The 13,137-nt window shown below is 56.7% G+C and overlaps 1 protein-coding gene across 1 annotated transcript; it reads right to left on the reverse strand.

Annotated features, from left to right (window-relative positions):
• Window positions 1-248: 248 nt before the first annotated feature.
• On the reverse strand, window positions 249-12,443 carry DISP2 (dispatched RND transporter family member 2). The gene is made up of 8 exons (XM_042940527.1): window positions 12,331-12,443; window positions 6,756-7,085; window positions 6,457-6,486; window positions 6,185-6,308; window positions 5,806-5,921; window positions 5,500-5,627; window positions 5,042-5,139; window positions 249-3,509 (listed from the first exon to the last, which is right to left on the reverse strand). The coding sequence occupies exons 1-8, from the start codon at window positions 12,441-12,443 to the stop codon at window positions 249-251; spliced, it is 4,200 nt and encodes a 1,399-aa protein (XP_042796461.1).
• Between the last annotated feature and the right edge of the window lie 694 nt (window positions 12,444-13,137).

Below are 13,137 nucleotides of genomic sequence, written 5' to 3' on the forward strand. Positions count from 1 at the left end.
CAGCAAGTTACAAGGAGAGCTTGACATTTCTCTCCAAAGACCCTCTCCACTGAATCCTCCAGATGTGGGGAGTAAGTAGCAGTCTGGACCAAGGCTGAAACATCTGGCAGGGTTTAAAATCCACAGCTGGAGGGTGAGACCTCTCCATGCTGATGCGGGCAGACACTATCAGGCTCCAGTCTGGGGCTGCCCCCTTCCTGTCACCTCTGACAGGCTCTGTGCCCCAGTCCTGCCTTCCTGGGCCTCCCTCAGCTACTGTAGCCTGAAGTGTGGGTGCTGGGCCTGCGTAGCCAAACATCTGGCAGATCTGGCTGGCTATTGGGCAGCACCACAGGGCTGCCATCCCCTGGTGCCCCACGGCCCTTCCAGGAGGAGCTGCTCTGGTGGGAGGCAGGCAGCGACGGATCATACACGGTCTCCCTCAGTGCCAGCCATAGGGTGTCTCGCTTCTCATTCAGCTGGCCCCGCTCAGGTACCGTTTGCTCTGTTTCGTCCAGGTCCTCTGGGGAGGCACCCACAGAATCTGGCACTCGGGCACTGGGCTCGGAGGTGCTTAGGCAGGTCTCGTCAGAGACGCTGAGCCCCTCCAGGGTGCTAGCTGAGGAGCAGAGGCAATCAGGAGGCTCCACGGCCTTGGGCTTGGGAGGGTGGGCCGAGGCTTCTGGTGAGGCCTGCACGGGCTCAGCCTTCTGCCCTTGGGAGTCCTGCCTGGCTTGGGTTTTGGGGCTGAGGCCAGCCTGCTTATAGGGGGAGGAGGTCTGCAGGGCTGGGCACTGGCTGAAGACTGCCTGGTGGTCCAAGAACAGCTCTCTTGGGGAGGCAGGGGCCGGTGGGGGCCGGGGGCAGCAGGGGCCATCATGCAGCTGTAGATCCTCAGAGAGCACCGAGGGCCGGTGGGACAGTTTGCTAGTGGCTGTGCTGGTGTCAAAGCTGGGACTCCGGCGCCGTGCCAGGGGCTGTAGCTCGTATTGTTCCGAGCAGGATCCGGGTGCCTTTCCCACTGGCCCTGATCTTGGGCGGCCTGCCTTTTCCCCACTAGGCTCCCCATTCCCAGCATCCCATGGCAGGTGGGCACAAGGCCAGAGGATCTGCCCACAGTTCTTCTCTGGTCCAAAGAAACAGCACAGAGATTGGAAGAAGAAGCTGGCAAAGCCACAGCTGACGCACTTGACCATCATGAGGACAATGCCCAGCTTGCGATAGAGCAGCACCGTGGCAGGCAGCATGAGCACACCGGCCGCAAACAGGGCCGCGGCCCCCACAGCTGTGGCACAGCTGGTCTGGCGCAGCGAGAAGGCCACGCGGCTCAGGCGGTCGGGGTGTGGGCACAGGTGATAGGAGATGCAGTAGTTGACAGTGAAGTCTACTGAGAGGCCCACGGAAGCAGAGAGAAAGAGGGCTTCGGCAGTGTTGAGCTGCCATTCGAGTAGAACCAGGAGCCCCACGGTGAGCAGTACGGTGCCTGCCACCGCTGCCACGGAGAACAGGCTAAGCGGAACGTTCCAGGTGCCCAGCAGCAGTGTGGCAAACGCCAGCGCCAGAGCCAGGCCCAGCACCACAGCAGGTTCTGTGCTCAGGCTGTGTTGCAGGCTGTACAGCTCCAGATGGCTGGTAAACCAACCCTGGTGGAGGCCGGGAGGTGCTCTGCCCAGCTCCCCTGCCAGCCAGTGGCTGACTTCAGCATAGAAGTGGTGTGCTTGGCTGTAATCTGTACTGTACTGGAAGTTAGTCTGGAACTGCAGAACCAGGGCAGCCAAGCCGCCCTGGCTATTGAAGCGGGGTCCTAGGTCACGGGTGCTGTTGGGGCCTTGCTCCAGAGCCATCATCTTGAGGCAGTGCAGGAAAAGCTGGGGTGCCCAAGGGAAGCCTGAGTGGCCACAGCAGAGGCCAGGCCCCAGGCGGGCACAAGCAGGACTCTCCACCCAGCGCTGGAGGGCCTCCATGAAGCACAGCGTGGGCCAGCCCTCGGGCTGGACACCAAAGAAGCTCTGATTCCGAGCTTCGTGGCAGAGTGCCAGCAGCCAGCGCTGGGCCTCGGGACCGCTGGCAGAGAAGGCAGGGTCACTCACCAGTGAGCTGTTGCTGCGAGGGTCCAGCGGGTCGCCAGTGTCCACGGGCAGGATGCCCCACACCAAAACCACAGGCATGTGGCCGCCCTCGCCCTGAGGCAGCCGCTCAAACAGGAACTGCTGGCGGTACTCCGCGTCGAAGCGCTCGAAGGGGTGGCTAGGCCGGAAGACCTGGCCGCGGGGCGGCGGCAGAGTGGGCAGCCGCAGACGGGGGCTAACGCCGGCGATGTAGGCGCCCCCTGCCGCCAGCGCGGCGAACCAGCAGATCCAGATGTAGCGGAACTTGATGACCCCACAGGGCAGCAGGCGCTGGAAGAGCAGGCGCGAGGTGCTGGCCGCCGCCCTCCGAAGGCCGCGGAGCCGCCGGTGCAGCGCCAGCGCCAGCCTCCGGGGCGCACTGCCGCCCCACGGGCCCTGCGCCCGGGACGCACAGCCGCGGGCCAGGTAGCGCTCGTGGAGCACGGCGGCGGAGGGCAGCCAGGCCAGCGTGAGCGCCAGGTGCGCCAGCACGGACGTGCCCATGTAGAGGGCGAAGCAGCGTACGGCCGGCAGACGGCTCAGGTAGCTGGCATAAAAGGCCGCGGCCGTGGTGAGGCCCGAGACCAGCAGCAGGTAGCCGAAATGGTGCATGGTGCGGCCCACGCGCTGTGCCAGCCCCCCAGAGGGCAGCTGGCTCTTGCTGAGGCGCCACAGGTCGAAGAAGATGAGGGTGTGGTTGGCGCAGACGCTGCTGAGCAGGACGAAGGCTGCCAGATTGACGAAGGGAAAGTAGGCCATGCGGAAGGCCACACGGTAAAGAAAGAAGGCAACCAGGAGGGAGCCCAGCACCCCCAGCAGCACCATGAGTGTGAGGAAGAGGGAGCGCAAGTAGAGGGCGATGCTGAGGAAGATGGCAGCCAGGGCCAGCAAGGGATACACTGTGTCCTGGACCAGGTAGTGCCTCAGCAGCTCCTGCTTGAGGCCCAGGTCCATGCCAGTGATGGATGTGTAGTTGTCAGAGAGCCCCCAGGGGGTGGCTAGGCGGTCCAGGTAGATGCCCATCATAGAGGCACCCTTTGGAGTGGGCAGGAAGAGCAGGCTGTACTTGAGGGAGGGCACCTGGTAGTCAGCAGTCTGGGGGCTCAGGAAGTCCCTGTCCAGCAGAAAGTGGAGGAGTTGGTAGACGGCACTGCTCCGAGAGCACTTGGTGGGAACCTGGGCGCAGTGCGGGGGCTTGTCCTGCCCGGGGCCCAGACAAGAGGGCACCAGGGCACCGCGGTGGTAGTAGATGGCACAGGCCCGCAGAAGGGCCAGTGTTCGGGCTGCATCCGCTTGGGTCGTGTCCAGGCAGGAGGAGCGGTTGGAGAGCACGGCCACATAGTTGCCCAGGGACCAGCTGGGACAGCACTTGTTGGCTTCCGTTCGCTGGCACAGAGCCCCAAAGCGGGTATGGGAGCGGATCTGTACAGCACACACAGCGGGAGAGAGCTCAGGAGCAACGCAGGGGCCCAGGTTTCCCCAGCCCTATCCAAGGCCCCCTCACCTCCTTTCAGGCTATAGGGCAGAGGCAGAGAGGTATCTCCCCAGCCCAGTAGAAGTGGCTTGTCTCAGAGCTGCACTTGGCTCCGGACTACATCTTGACTCCATCAAAGAGGAGCCTCAGGGATGCTGCCCGAGGCCTCAGCCTGAGAGGTCCTGCCCTGAGGACCCCTGCAGGTCACACACCCCAGCTCTTCACTGCCTGAGCCAGGAGTGCCAGTGGAGTGCCAGCCACAGAGGGGTCAAGGGTCCAGGGAACTGGAAGCAAATGATGGGAAAAGTGAGGCCAAAACATTCCAGGATCAGGGTCAGTGCCAAGCTTTAGCCCCCCACCTTTGTCCACAGGTCTGCTTAAACCCTCTTAGGGCCAGGGCTGTTTCTTTTACAGACCCCATGTCTCCTTTTCTCTCCCCCCTGCTGTTGACACAACACATCACAACAGCTGGTGTAGTTTGGGAGGGCACTGGCCTGGGGAATCAGAGGCCCCATTTTGTCACCAACTGACTGTACTGTACGGCCTTGGGCCTGAGATCGTGGTGACAACAGTAACATTTATTAAGAGATTTCTGGGGCGCCTGGGTGGCTTAGTCGGTTGGGCGGCCGACTTCGGCTCAGGTCATGATCTCGCGGTCCGTGGGTTCGAGCCCCGTGTCGGGCTCTGTGCTGACAGCTCAGAGCCTGGAGCCTGTTTCAGATTCTGTGTCTCCCTCTCTCTCAGACCCTCTCCCATTCATGCTCTGTCTCTCCCTGTCTCAAAAATAAATAAATGTTAAAGAAAAAAAATTAAAAAAAAAAGAGATTTCTATTGCCAATCACTATGACAAATTCTATCTTGTTTAACTGTCACAACATCCCTATGAGACAAGTACCATTATTTTCTCCATTTTATGTATGCAAAGCCTGAGGCACTGAGAGGTTAAGAAACATGCCTGCAGTCACACAGCTAGGGAGTATTAGAACTGGCCTTGAATTTAGGCATCTGACTCCAGGGCGCATGTTAAGGAGTCTTTTGGTACTTTGAATTCACTTGTATGGAGTGCCTTGGGCTACTCAGTGGTGTTCACACTGTTTTTAGCAGCAAATCTTTCTTCAGGTGTTATGGTATATGGCTTTCCAGTTGGCATGGTTGGATTGGCACTGCTTGGGTTGATGGAGGCTGGGGGCCTTGGGCTGGGTCCTCCTCAACAGCTCTTGAAGCTTTTCTTCGGGACCTTTTGAAAATCCCCAGGCTCCACATAGTCTGTGTCTTGGCTCTTATAAAAAGTTGACTCTTCTTTCTCCACCCCGACCTGGAGCCTCTCAACAGGGTTGGAATAATTTTCTAAGCAGGGAATATTCTTCCCTTGTCCACCCTGGCAGTCCTGGCTCAGCTGTATTTCCTTGAGATCAGGTCCCTGATGTCCCTGCCCCACCCCCACACCCCCCAACCCCTGGCACCTCCCCAGTCTGCTCACCTGGTCCCGTTCCATGCGACACATGGAATGGATGGCGTGCAGGTTCCATAGGCTGCCCGCTGAGGTCGACATGAACACCAGCTGTGCATAGCTCTTCTCTGCAACACACCCCACCCCCCGCCCCTTCCAGAGCTCAGCTCTTTGGCATCAGGTCCTGGGCCCACCAGAGGGAAGACGCTTACCCAGGGCCATATGAGGTTCAGAGTCTCAGGAGTCTGAAACCTGTGCCAGGCTGCCTGATCCGGTGCTCCACCCCCACCCAGCTTGACCCTGTGTGGCTGGAGTACCCGAGACCTGCCTCAGCCTCCCAGCTGTAACCCAACTTCCTTGACTTGAACATGGCCAACCAACCTCCTTCCTTTTCTGTCTGCCCACATTTGTTCTCCTGAGCCCTCCTGTTCTAGTAGGTAGGAAGGGGACCACCATGAAAGGCAAGAACTGGCTAGGCTGCAGCTTACCAGGGGGACCACAAAAGAAGTCCTCCTGCCCTCTGTCTTCCAGGGGTTCCACCATCCTTCGAGGCCGGACCAAGCCCTCCTGGGCACTGCTCCAGGGTGTGGGGCTCAGAGTGGTGTGGGGGTTTGAGCTGAGGTAGAGAGAAAATCTATGCCAGGCACCATCAAGGGGTAGGGGCTCAGAGGAGGCCAGATACCACTCCCCAGGGGATCCCAGCAAGTCCCTCTGACCTGCATTTGGGGAGGTCACCCAATGCCCCCTCTCTTTCCCCCATTCGCTTCAACAGTGGAAAGGTGGGAACCCACTACCTGTTCAGCTCAAAGTCTGGGGAAAGAGAAAGCAGCTTCCTGGGGCCTGTGAGGGCTTGCAGTGCTCTCCAGACCACTAGCTTGCGCCCAATGTCTGTGTCTCGAGGCTCAAAACCCTGCAGGAAGGAGGACAGAGAAGGTCAGGCAGGAGGAGGGGTGCTCCGTCTGGCCCTTCTTGGCTCTGCCCCTTTGCATCCCTGGAGCAGAAAAGGCCAGTCCACCTGTCTGGATTGTTGGATGAGAGTATTGCCTCTGTACCATTTCCCCAACGTGCACTGCCACCCCACTCCAGCTGTGCCGTCCAACTTTCTGCCCCAGACAGAGTCGAGGTGGCCAGGCCTTGGGGCCCCTATCCCTTCCCCGTCCCGCCCTTTCTTACCAGCAAGGGCTTGGAGAAGTCAGGCAGTCGGTCCCCCAACAGTCCAGCCAGGGTGCAGAGGAGGATGACAGCCAGACACAGCAGCAGCATGGCCACCGGCCACTCGGCAATCAGCTGGGAATAGCTGGGAAAGAGGAAGAGAACCCACAGGAATTGGTGTTGGGTAAGGCAGCAGGGTGTGATGAGCTTAGGAGTCAACAAGAAGGGGTGGTGGGGCCAAACTTGGCACCAGCCTAGTCACCCTTAGGGGGCCAGAGAAGGCCCAGGCCTACCTCTTTGGCATCTGGAAGGCCCGTTCCTGCCTGTGGAAGAGAAGAAAAGATACTTGCTTGTCAGAGCCCTCTTGCAGGGTGGGAGGTAGAGGAAGATGGTACTAACCCATACAGGCTGTTCTACTCCCAAGCTCCAACCCTTACTTCCTCCTCCATCCAGGCTGCCTCCTCCATCAGAGGCAGGAGACATCCTGGGCTGCCTCCTAATGAAGGAGTCCTGAGCCCCAGGGGCTCACTCCACTTTTAAGCCTTGCCCCACCTTCCAGTGGCAGCTTGCAGGCTGCTGAACCCCTCCTTACCTGACACTGACCACATGGTGCTGCACAGATGGTGGCTTCCAGGCCCCATCTCGCTGTGAGGGGGCTGGAGAAGGGCTGAGGCTAGAGCCATGGGAGCATAGAGCTGCCCGGTCCCCAAGCCCTGGCAGGGAACTGTCCCCCCGGTATTCCTGTGGTGCCTTGGGATAGGTGAAGTGTGCAGGGGCCAAGGGGCTTGACGGGCCCCCAGGCTGGAGGGTGGAAGTCGTTGGTGGGGGTCCTGAAGAACTGGAAGGTTCCTCAAGGGGGCAGCTGTGGAGAGAGCAGCTCTTCTCTGGGCTTGCCTCAGGGGCCACAGCCTTGCTTTGGGACCTGTTGAGAGAGGAGACAACGGTGATGGGGGCGGGGGTCATCCCATGCCCCATCATTGTTCAGGAGTTGGAGGCAAGGAGCCGGGGGCTTGGGGTTGTTCTATTACTAGTCCTGGGGGAGAGGTGAGGAGGGTGCAGGCTACTCCCCAGCCTACCTCTTGGGTCCGCTATCTCATTCACTCATCTGTCCACACGCTCAAAAAACGTTATTGGCAGAGCCTGGCACATGCTGAACACTGTGCTTTTACATATATGGTGTCCTGTATTCCTCACAAAAACCCTACAGGGGAGATACTTTCCGTGTTTTATAGATTTGAAAATAGGTTCAGTGAGCCATGAAGCGCTGGGCCTTAAACCCAGGTCTGACTTGCAGTCCTGTGCTCTTCCGGCTGCAGTCATCTGTTCATTCTCTTGTCGGACATTTATTGAGCACCTGCTGCAATCTTGGTTCCACCTTAAAGCCTGTGAACTTTCTCCTCCTTCAGCCTGGGGTGCTCCTCCCCCAGATAACTGCATGGCTCATAGCCCCTCTTTAGTCTCTGTTCAACTATTACCCTCTTAGAGAAGCCTTCTCTGACCACCCTTTCTAAATAATCACCTGTCAGCTCTCTATCCCCTTACCCTGCTTTATATTTCTTCACAGCATTTGCCCCACCAGACCTTATAGTGTTGTCATGTTTATTGCCTGGCTCGCAAATGGAATGTGAACTCCAGGAGAGCAGGGTCTGGTGCATTTGTTCATCTCTGCAGCCCTCGTGCCTTGAAGAGTGACTTGCACTCAGAAGGTGCCCAGGGAATGTTTGCTGAATGACTACTGAGCACTAGATAGGCTGCTAATAGTGGTCCTGGGATGAATAGGGCCTTTGGCCTCTAGGCACTCATGGTAGGCAGGAGAGGTTGACAATAGTCCAACATGTTGGGTGCTGTGAGAGAGGAAGTCAGAGGGCTGAAGGAGCCCAGAGGAAGGCCCAGCTTTGATAGGGGTGTGAGGTTTAGGGTATGCCAAACCTCAGGGAAGGTTTGGCAGAGGCAAGTGCTGCCCTTCCACCAGCCTTGGGCCATGGGGCAGAAGGTTTGCTTTGTAAGAGTGTGCACAGTTGGGAGAGGGAGTTGGGACCCCCAAGGAACTTGCTAAGGAAGAATCGGCAATAGATTCTTCTTTCAAAATTACTCATGAGAGCAGCTCTCAGTGCATGGACGCAGCCCCACTCCTTGGGTGCAGGGGGAGGTGGAGTCCCACCCAGTGGCAGGATTGCCAGACCTAAGACGAGAGAAGATGTCCACAGAACAGAGTAGCTGAGGGCTATGGAGGGTTTCCAGAGGGGCTTCGGACTGGGAAGCCCTGGCAGAGTTCTGTCTTCTCTCCCCATTCACTGACTCACCTGGCTGGCCAGAACTTGTGTAGTTGTGTAGTTTACGCTGAGCCAACCCTGGCTTCCGGCCCTGCCTGCTGCACTGCTGAAGGGGTTATATGCCAGAGTCCCAGCCATGGTGGCAAGTAGACATTGCCCAGGGAGGCTGGCTTCTGCCCAGAGACCAAGTAGAGGAAGTGGATAGAATAGGTAAGCTCTTCCTCCTCCACCCAGAAGGATGACTGGCTGGCATAGCAGTCTGGGAAAGGATGAGCCCCATGCTGAGAGCAAAATGGGGGAGCACTGGAAGTGGGCTCCTGGCTCCATCATCCTTTAGCTCTGGGGCCTTGGGAAAGACACAATTCTTGGAGTGCTGGCATCCTTGCCTATTGAGTGAGAGTATGTTGATAATGCCCCCTCTCCGTTGGGTGTGGGAATTAACTGATACAACATACGTGAGGTGCCTGCCATGGAGCCTGGCATGTGGAAGGTACATTTGCTTTCCTGCCCCTTCCCACACTCAGTTCTTCAGGAAGCATATAATTTAAGAAGTATATTTATATTTACAGTTTGACCTCTTTAGGCACCTCGGATAATGTATCTCCATTTTAGAACTTCCCGTACCTTGAGAATCTCATTACATATATAATTATAAATACTTTCCTTTTTGTTATCTAAAAGCTACATCAGAATTTGATCTCATGGTTTAAATCACTGATACTTATTGGGGCACCTGGGTGGCTCAGTCCATTAAGTGTCCGACTCTTGACTTCGGCTTGGGTCATGATCTCGCAGTTCGTGGGTTTGAGCCTGCATTAGGCTCTGCACTGACAGTGTGGAGCCTGCTTGGGATTCTCTCTCTCCCCCACCCTCTCTCTCTCTGCCCTCCCCCACTGGCTCTCTCCTTCTCTCTCTCTCTCTCCCCCCCCAAAAATAAACAAATAAACTTTAAAAAATCACTGATACTTATTTTTAAACTAACTCAACCTTTAGAAAAATAGGAATTTGACCAAAGATGTTCTAAAAGAAGACCTCAGATGACCCATAGAATTGATATAGCAGCCAGCGTCCTGGCAGATAAAAGACCTTATTGACCCCTCCCCATGGGCCAAAGGGAGGCTGGATAAAGCTGGATAAATGGCCAGGTTTATGTGCATAAGTGTGGACATGTACTTCTTTAAGGTGTTTTTTGTTTCCTGCAGGTCTTTTTTTTAGCACCTACCACATGCTGGGCACTGTTTTTGGTCTGGGTTAAATCCTGAAGGCATGAATATGACCCATTAGTCTTGGTGTCCCTCTTTATTATTATTTTTTTAAGATTTTATTTTTTAAAGTAACCTCTATACTCAATGTGGGGCTCGAACTCACAATTCCAAGATAAGAGTTGCATGCTCCACTGACTGAGCCAGCCAGGTGCTCCCTGGTCACCCTCTTTACATCAAAGCCTGCCTTCTAAGGGTCGGTGGTGGGGGGGCAGCCAGGGGGCCTTTCCAGCTGCTCATGGCCTTAGAGCACTCGCTGAGCACTGGGCTTTTCCTAGGAGCCAGGCCCTCCACTTGGAGTGTCTGGTTTTGTTTTGTTTTGTTTTGTTTTTTCTTCAAGAAGGGAAGCACTTTGGAGGTGCTGGAGGAGAAAGGAAACACTCTCCCTTAACCAGTCTGCCAAAGCTCGTAAGCCTGCATCGTTCTTTAACTGGCTTTGTTCAAGGACGGATTCCAGCCTCTACCATTGATTTGCTTCTACGGGGGTCTCCCTGGCCCCAGCCCCTTCTTTTACACCCCCCTTATCCCTGTCCAAGGACCTAAGATCAGCTGGTTCTAAATCCCATCTTTCTTGACAGTGCCCATCATTGTCAGTGTGGCAAAATTTGAAACCCTCCACATTCCAGACTCAACCCTCCCAAGAAGAAGAGCCACACTCTTTTGAGAAAAAAAGATTTCTCCTGCCAGCTCCTGCTGCCCTCTGTTCCCAGGATACCTAGTGATAATACAAGTTAAACATCCCAGGCTTTGCCTCCCCAGGCAGCTTTTATTCTTACCCCCTCAGTTCCATCGCTCTGACGAGGGTGAGCAACTTCCTAGGCTGGCCTGCAACCCAAGTGACTGGGGCAGGCAGGCAGGGGGATGGAAAGTGGTGACACAGGCTTCATCAAGAGGCCAAGGCTAAAGCAGCCATGGCCTGGCTGACAGGGCCCCAGACACAGAGCCCCCACATGGAAGACTCATAAGAGATAAATGTACATGTGCATCAACAGCACCCCCAGGCCCACAGACACATAGCCATATGGACATCCATGTGATCCCGCAGACAGGCCTAGACAGATGAGGGAGCAATTCATGCCACTAGGAAAATAAAAAGGTAATTAAAAAAAGAAACAGAGAATGAACTATTTCAAATTGCTCTGTAGTTAATGCATTAGTAAAGGACTGTGTGTGCTTACACACGTGCAGTTTTATTCACTGTGTATCTAACCCTAGAGTAGTCCTTAGCTCAGCAGGAACATATTTGTGTTTCTTGAATTGAACTGTGTCCCTTCACCTGCTTAGTGCCCAGGGTCTCTGGGGAAGTGCTGAGAGAGGCCAGAGGTCCCAGGGAGTTGCTGAAGGAGAGCAAGTGGTTCCTGTGCCCAGGAATGATCCTCATGTGCAGGGAAAGTGATTAGACTCGATAGGGTTTATCCTTGGTAAAAGAAATATCCAAGGCAGCAAATGACTCTCCAGCCCCTTCTAGGGATGCTCCTGGTCCCAGGCCCCTGCCCTGCTGTGTCCTGCTCCTGTCATGTCCGTCCCTAGCTCCTTGGTCAGGCCATAGTCCCAGGTACCCCCCTGGTCCAGGGAACACATCCATCCTATTTCACCTCCTTGAAGAAAGCTCTGTGCCTTTCAGAGTGAAAGGTGGCTAAATCTATCCAGGCTGATGTGTCGACAATAGAGGGAAGAGAACATTTTTCTCCACTTGTGGGGCCTCCCCTTTGCTCTGAGGTACAGAATGTACATTTTAACTGGTGCAGTGTAGACATATGTCCATCTCTGTTTTTTGCCCCCAAATAATACCTCTTATTTCAGTCCAGGCAAGAGAGAGACAGGCAGTATCATGTCAGGGGAGGAATTCTGAGGGTGGCAGACCAGGCAGGGCACAGAAATTGCGCCATATTGCTACCTGGCTGGGCTGTTCCCTCACACATATGGTGGAGGAAGGTGGAGGAGAGGCACCAAGATCTGGGTCCTCAGAGAGAAGGTGTTCCTCTTGTCCCACGGCCTAGGGCTCCTTCAGGGATAGTACTGACCGCGGCCTGAGCCTTAGAGCCTGCCCACCCTAGCGTCTCCAGGGCCTGTCGGTGGCTGCCACACTCGGGCACTCAAGCCCACATGTGCGCAGCCGGCCATACAGGGCAGACTGGAGACTGACAGTGATGTACAAAGACAGTCCTTGGCGTGGCGGCGAGTGTCTGCTCTCCCCAGGACACACACCTTGGGGATCCTCCTGTCTACCCTGCACACGCACCTTCGAGTACACTGACATGCTAGAACCCGGACTGCGGGCTGCGGGCTTGGAGCTTACTGAGAAGATGCGGGGGCAGGGCCTAGACGGAGGGGCTCAGAGGGCTGGAGGGGCGGAGGAACCCCCGGCCTTAGAGGTAAGGTAGGAACAGTGGGTGGGGCAGGTATTGGGCAATGAGGGCGACGGGGACTGACAGTAGGGGGTATCAGGGAGAGAGAAAATTGACCCGGCAGAATGAGGGCGTGGCCAGGGGGCCGGTAGCTCGGGGCGGTGGAAGGGGTTCTGGGAGGGGCTGGGGAATGAATGAGGGAGACATATGGCGGCTACAGGGATACCTGAGGCGGGGGTGCTGGGAAGGTCTGCGAGCCGGGTCTGCGGAGCGGTCCGCCCTACCTGTCCGGGGAGCTGCCGTCTGGGGCCAAGGGTTCCTCCTTGGGCTGCTGCTCCTCATCCGGACCCGGGCAGGGAGCCGGACCGCTGCTGCTGCTGCCGCTATCAGCGTCCATGCCCGTGGGCGGCGCCGCTGTCCGGGAGCTGGTGCTGAAGCGGCGGCGGTGGCGGGCTCCCGCGCATGCGTCAGCGCCAGGCGGACCGATCGGTGGGCGGGGCCGACAAGAGCCCAGCCAATGGGCGCGGCACCGGGGGTGGGGACAGAGGCTTCTCCCCGCGCGGCTGCCTGGCGCTGGAGGCTTTGCAGTCTTTTAAGACCCCGGGACTGGTAGTGGTGGGCCCCTCTACCCAGGCCAAGTCTGAGAGCTGCTGTTAGAGGGGCCCAGCTGTCTGGCTGTAGTCTGCACATTGGCCTTTCCCAGGGGGACATCGGTCTTCCCGTAAGGGACCAGGAAGCGCGACTTCAGGCACCGTGCAGAGAGCCTCACAACTTGACACGCACTCTTACAGCCGGAAAGAGGGAGAAGCTTCCACGCCCGCACTTCACTGTGCAGGAAGCCGAAGGATTGAGAGGTCTGGCGGTTTAAGTTCCACATTTCTCTCGGCTTTGCTCAGCAACCACCCCCTCCTCCCCAATGGGATTAGCACTATTCAAGTTGGGTCTTTCTTCACGTTTCTCTGGACCTGGACCTGAGTTTGCACCCCTCAGGCGTGGAGCCCGGCTTCTGTTATTCAAGTGCTGAGTGTGGGGTGTGGGAAGAGGGAGAAGAGAGAGAATTCGCAGCTCTTTTTCTTATAATCACCCCTTTC

This window comes from Panthera leo, chromosome B3 (genome assembly GCF_018350215.1).
Source record: "Panthera leo isolate Ple1 chromosome B3, P.leo_Ple1_pat1.1, whole genome shotgun sequence".
NCBI lineage: Eukaryota > Metazoa > Chordata > Mammalia > Carnivora > Felidae > Panthera > Panthera leo.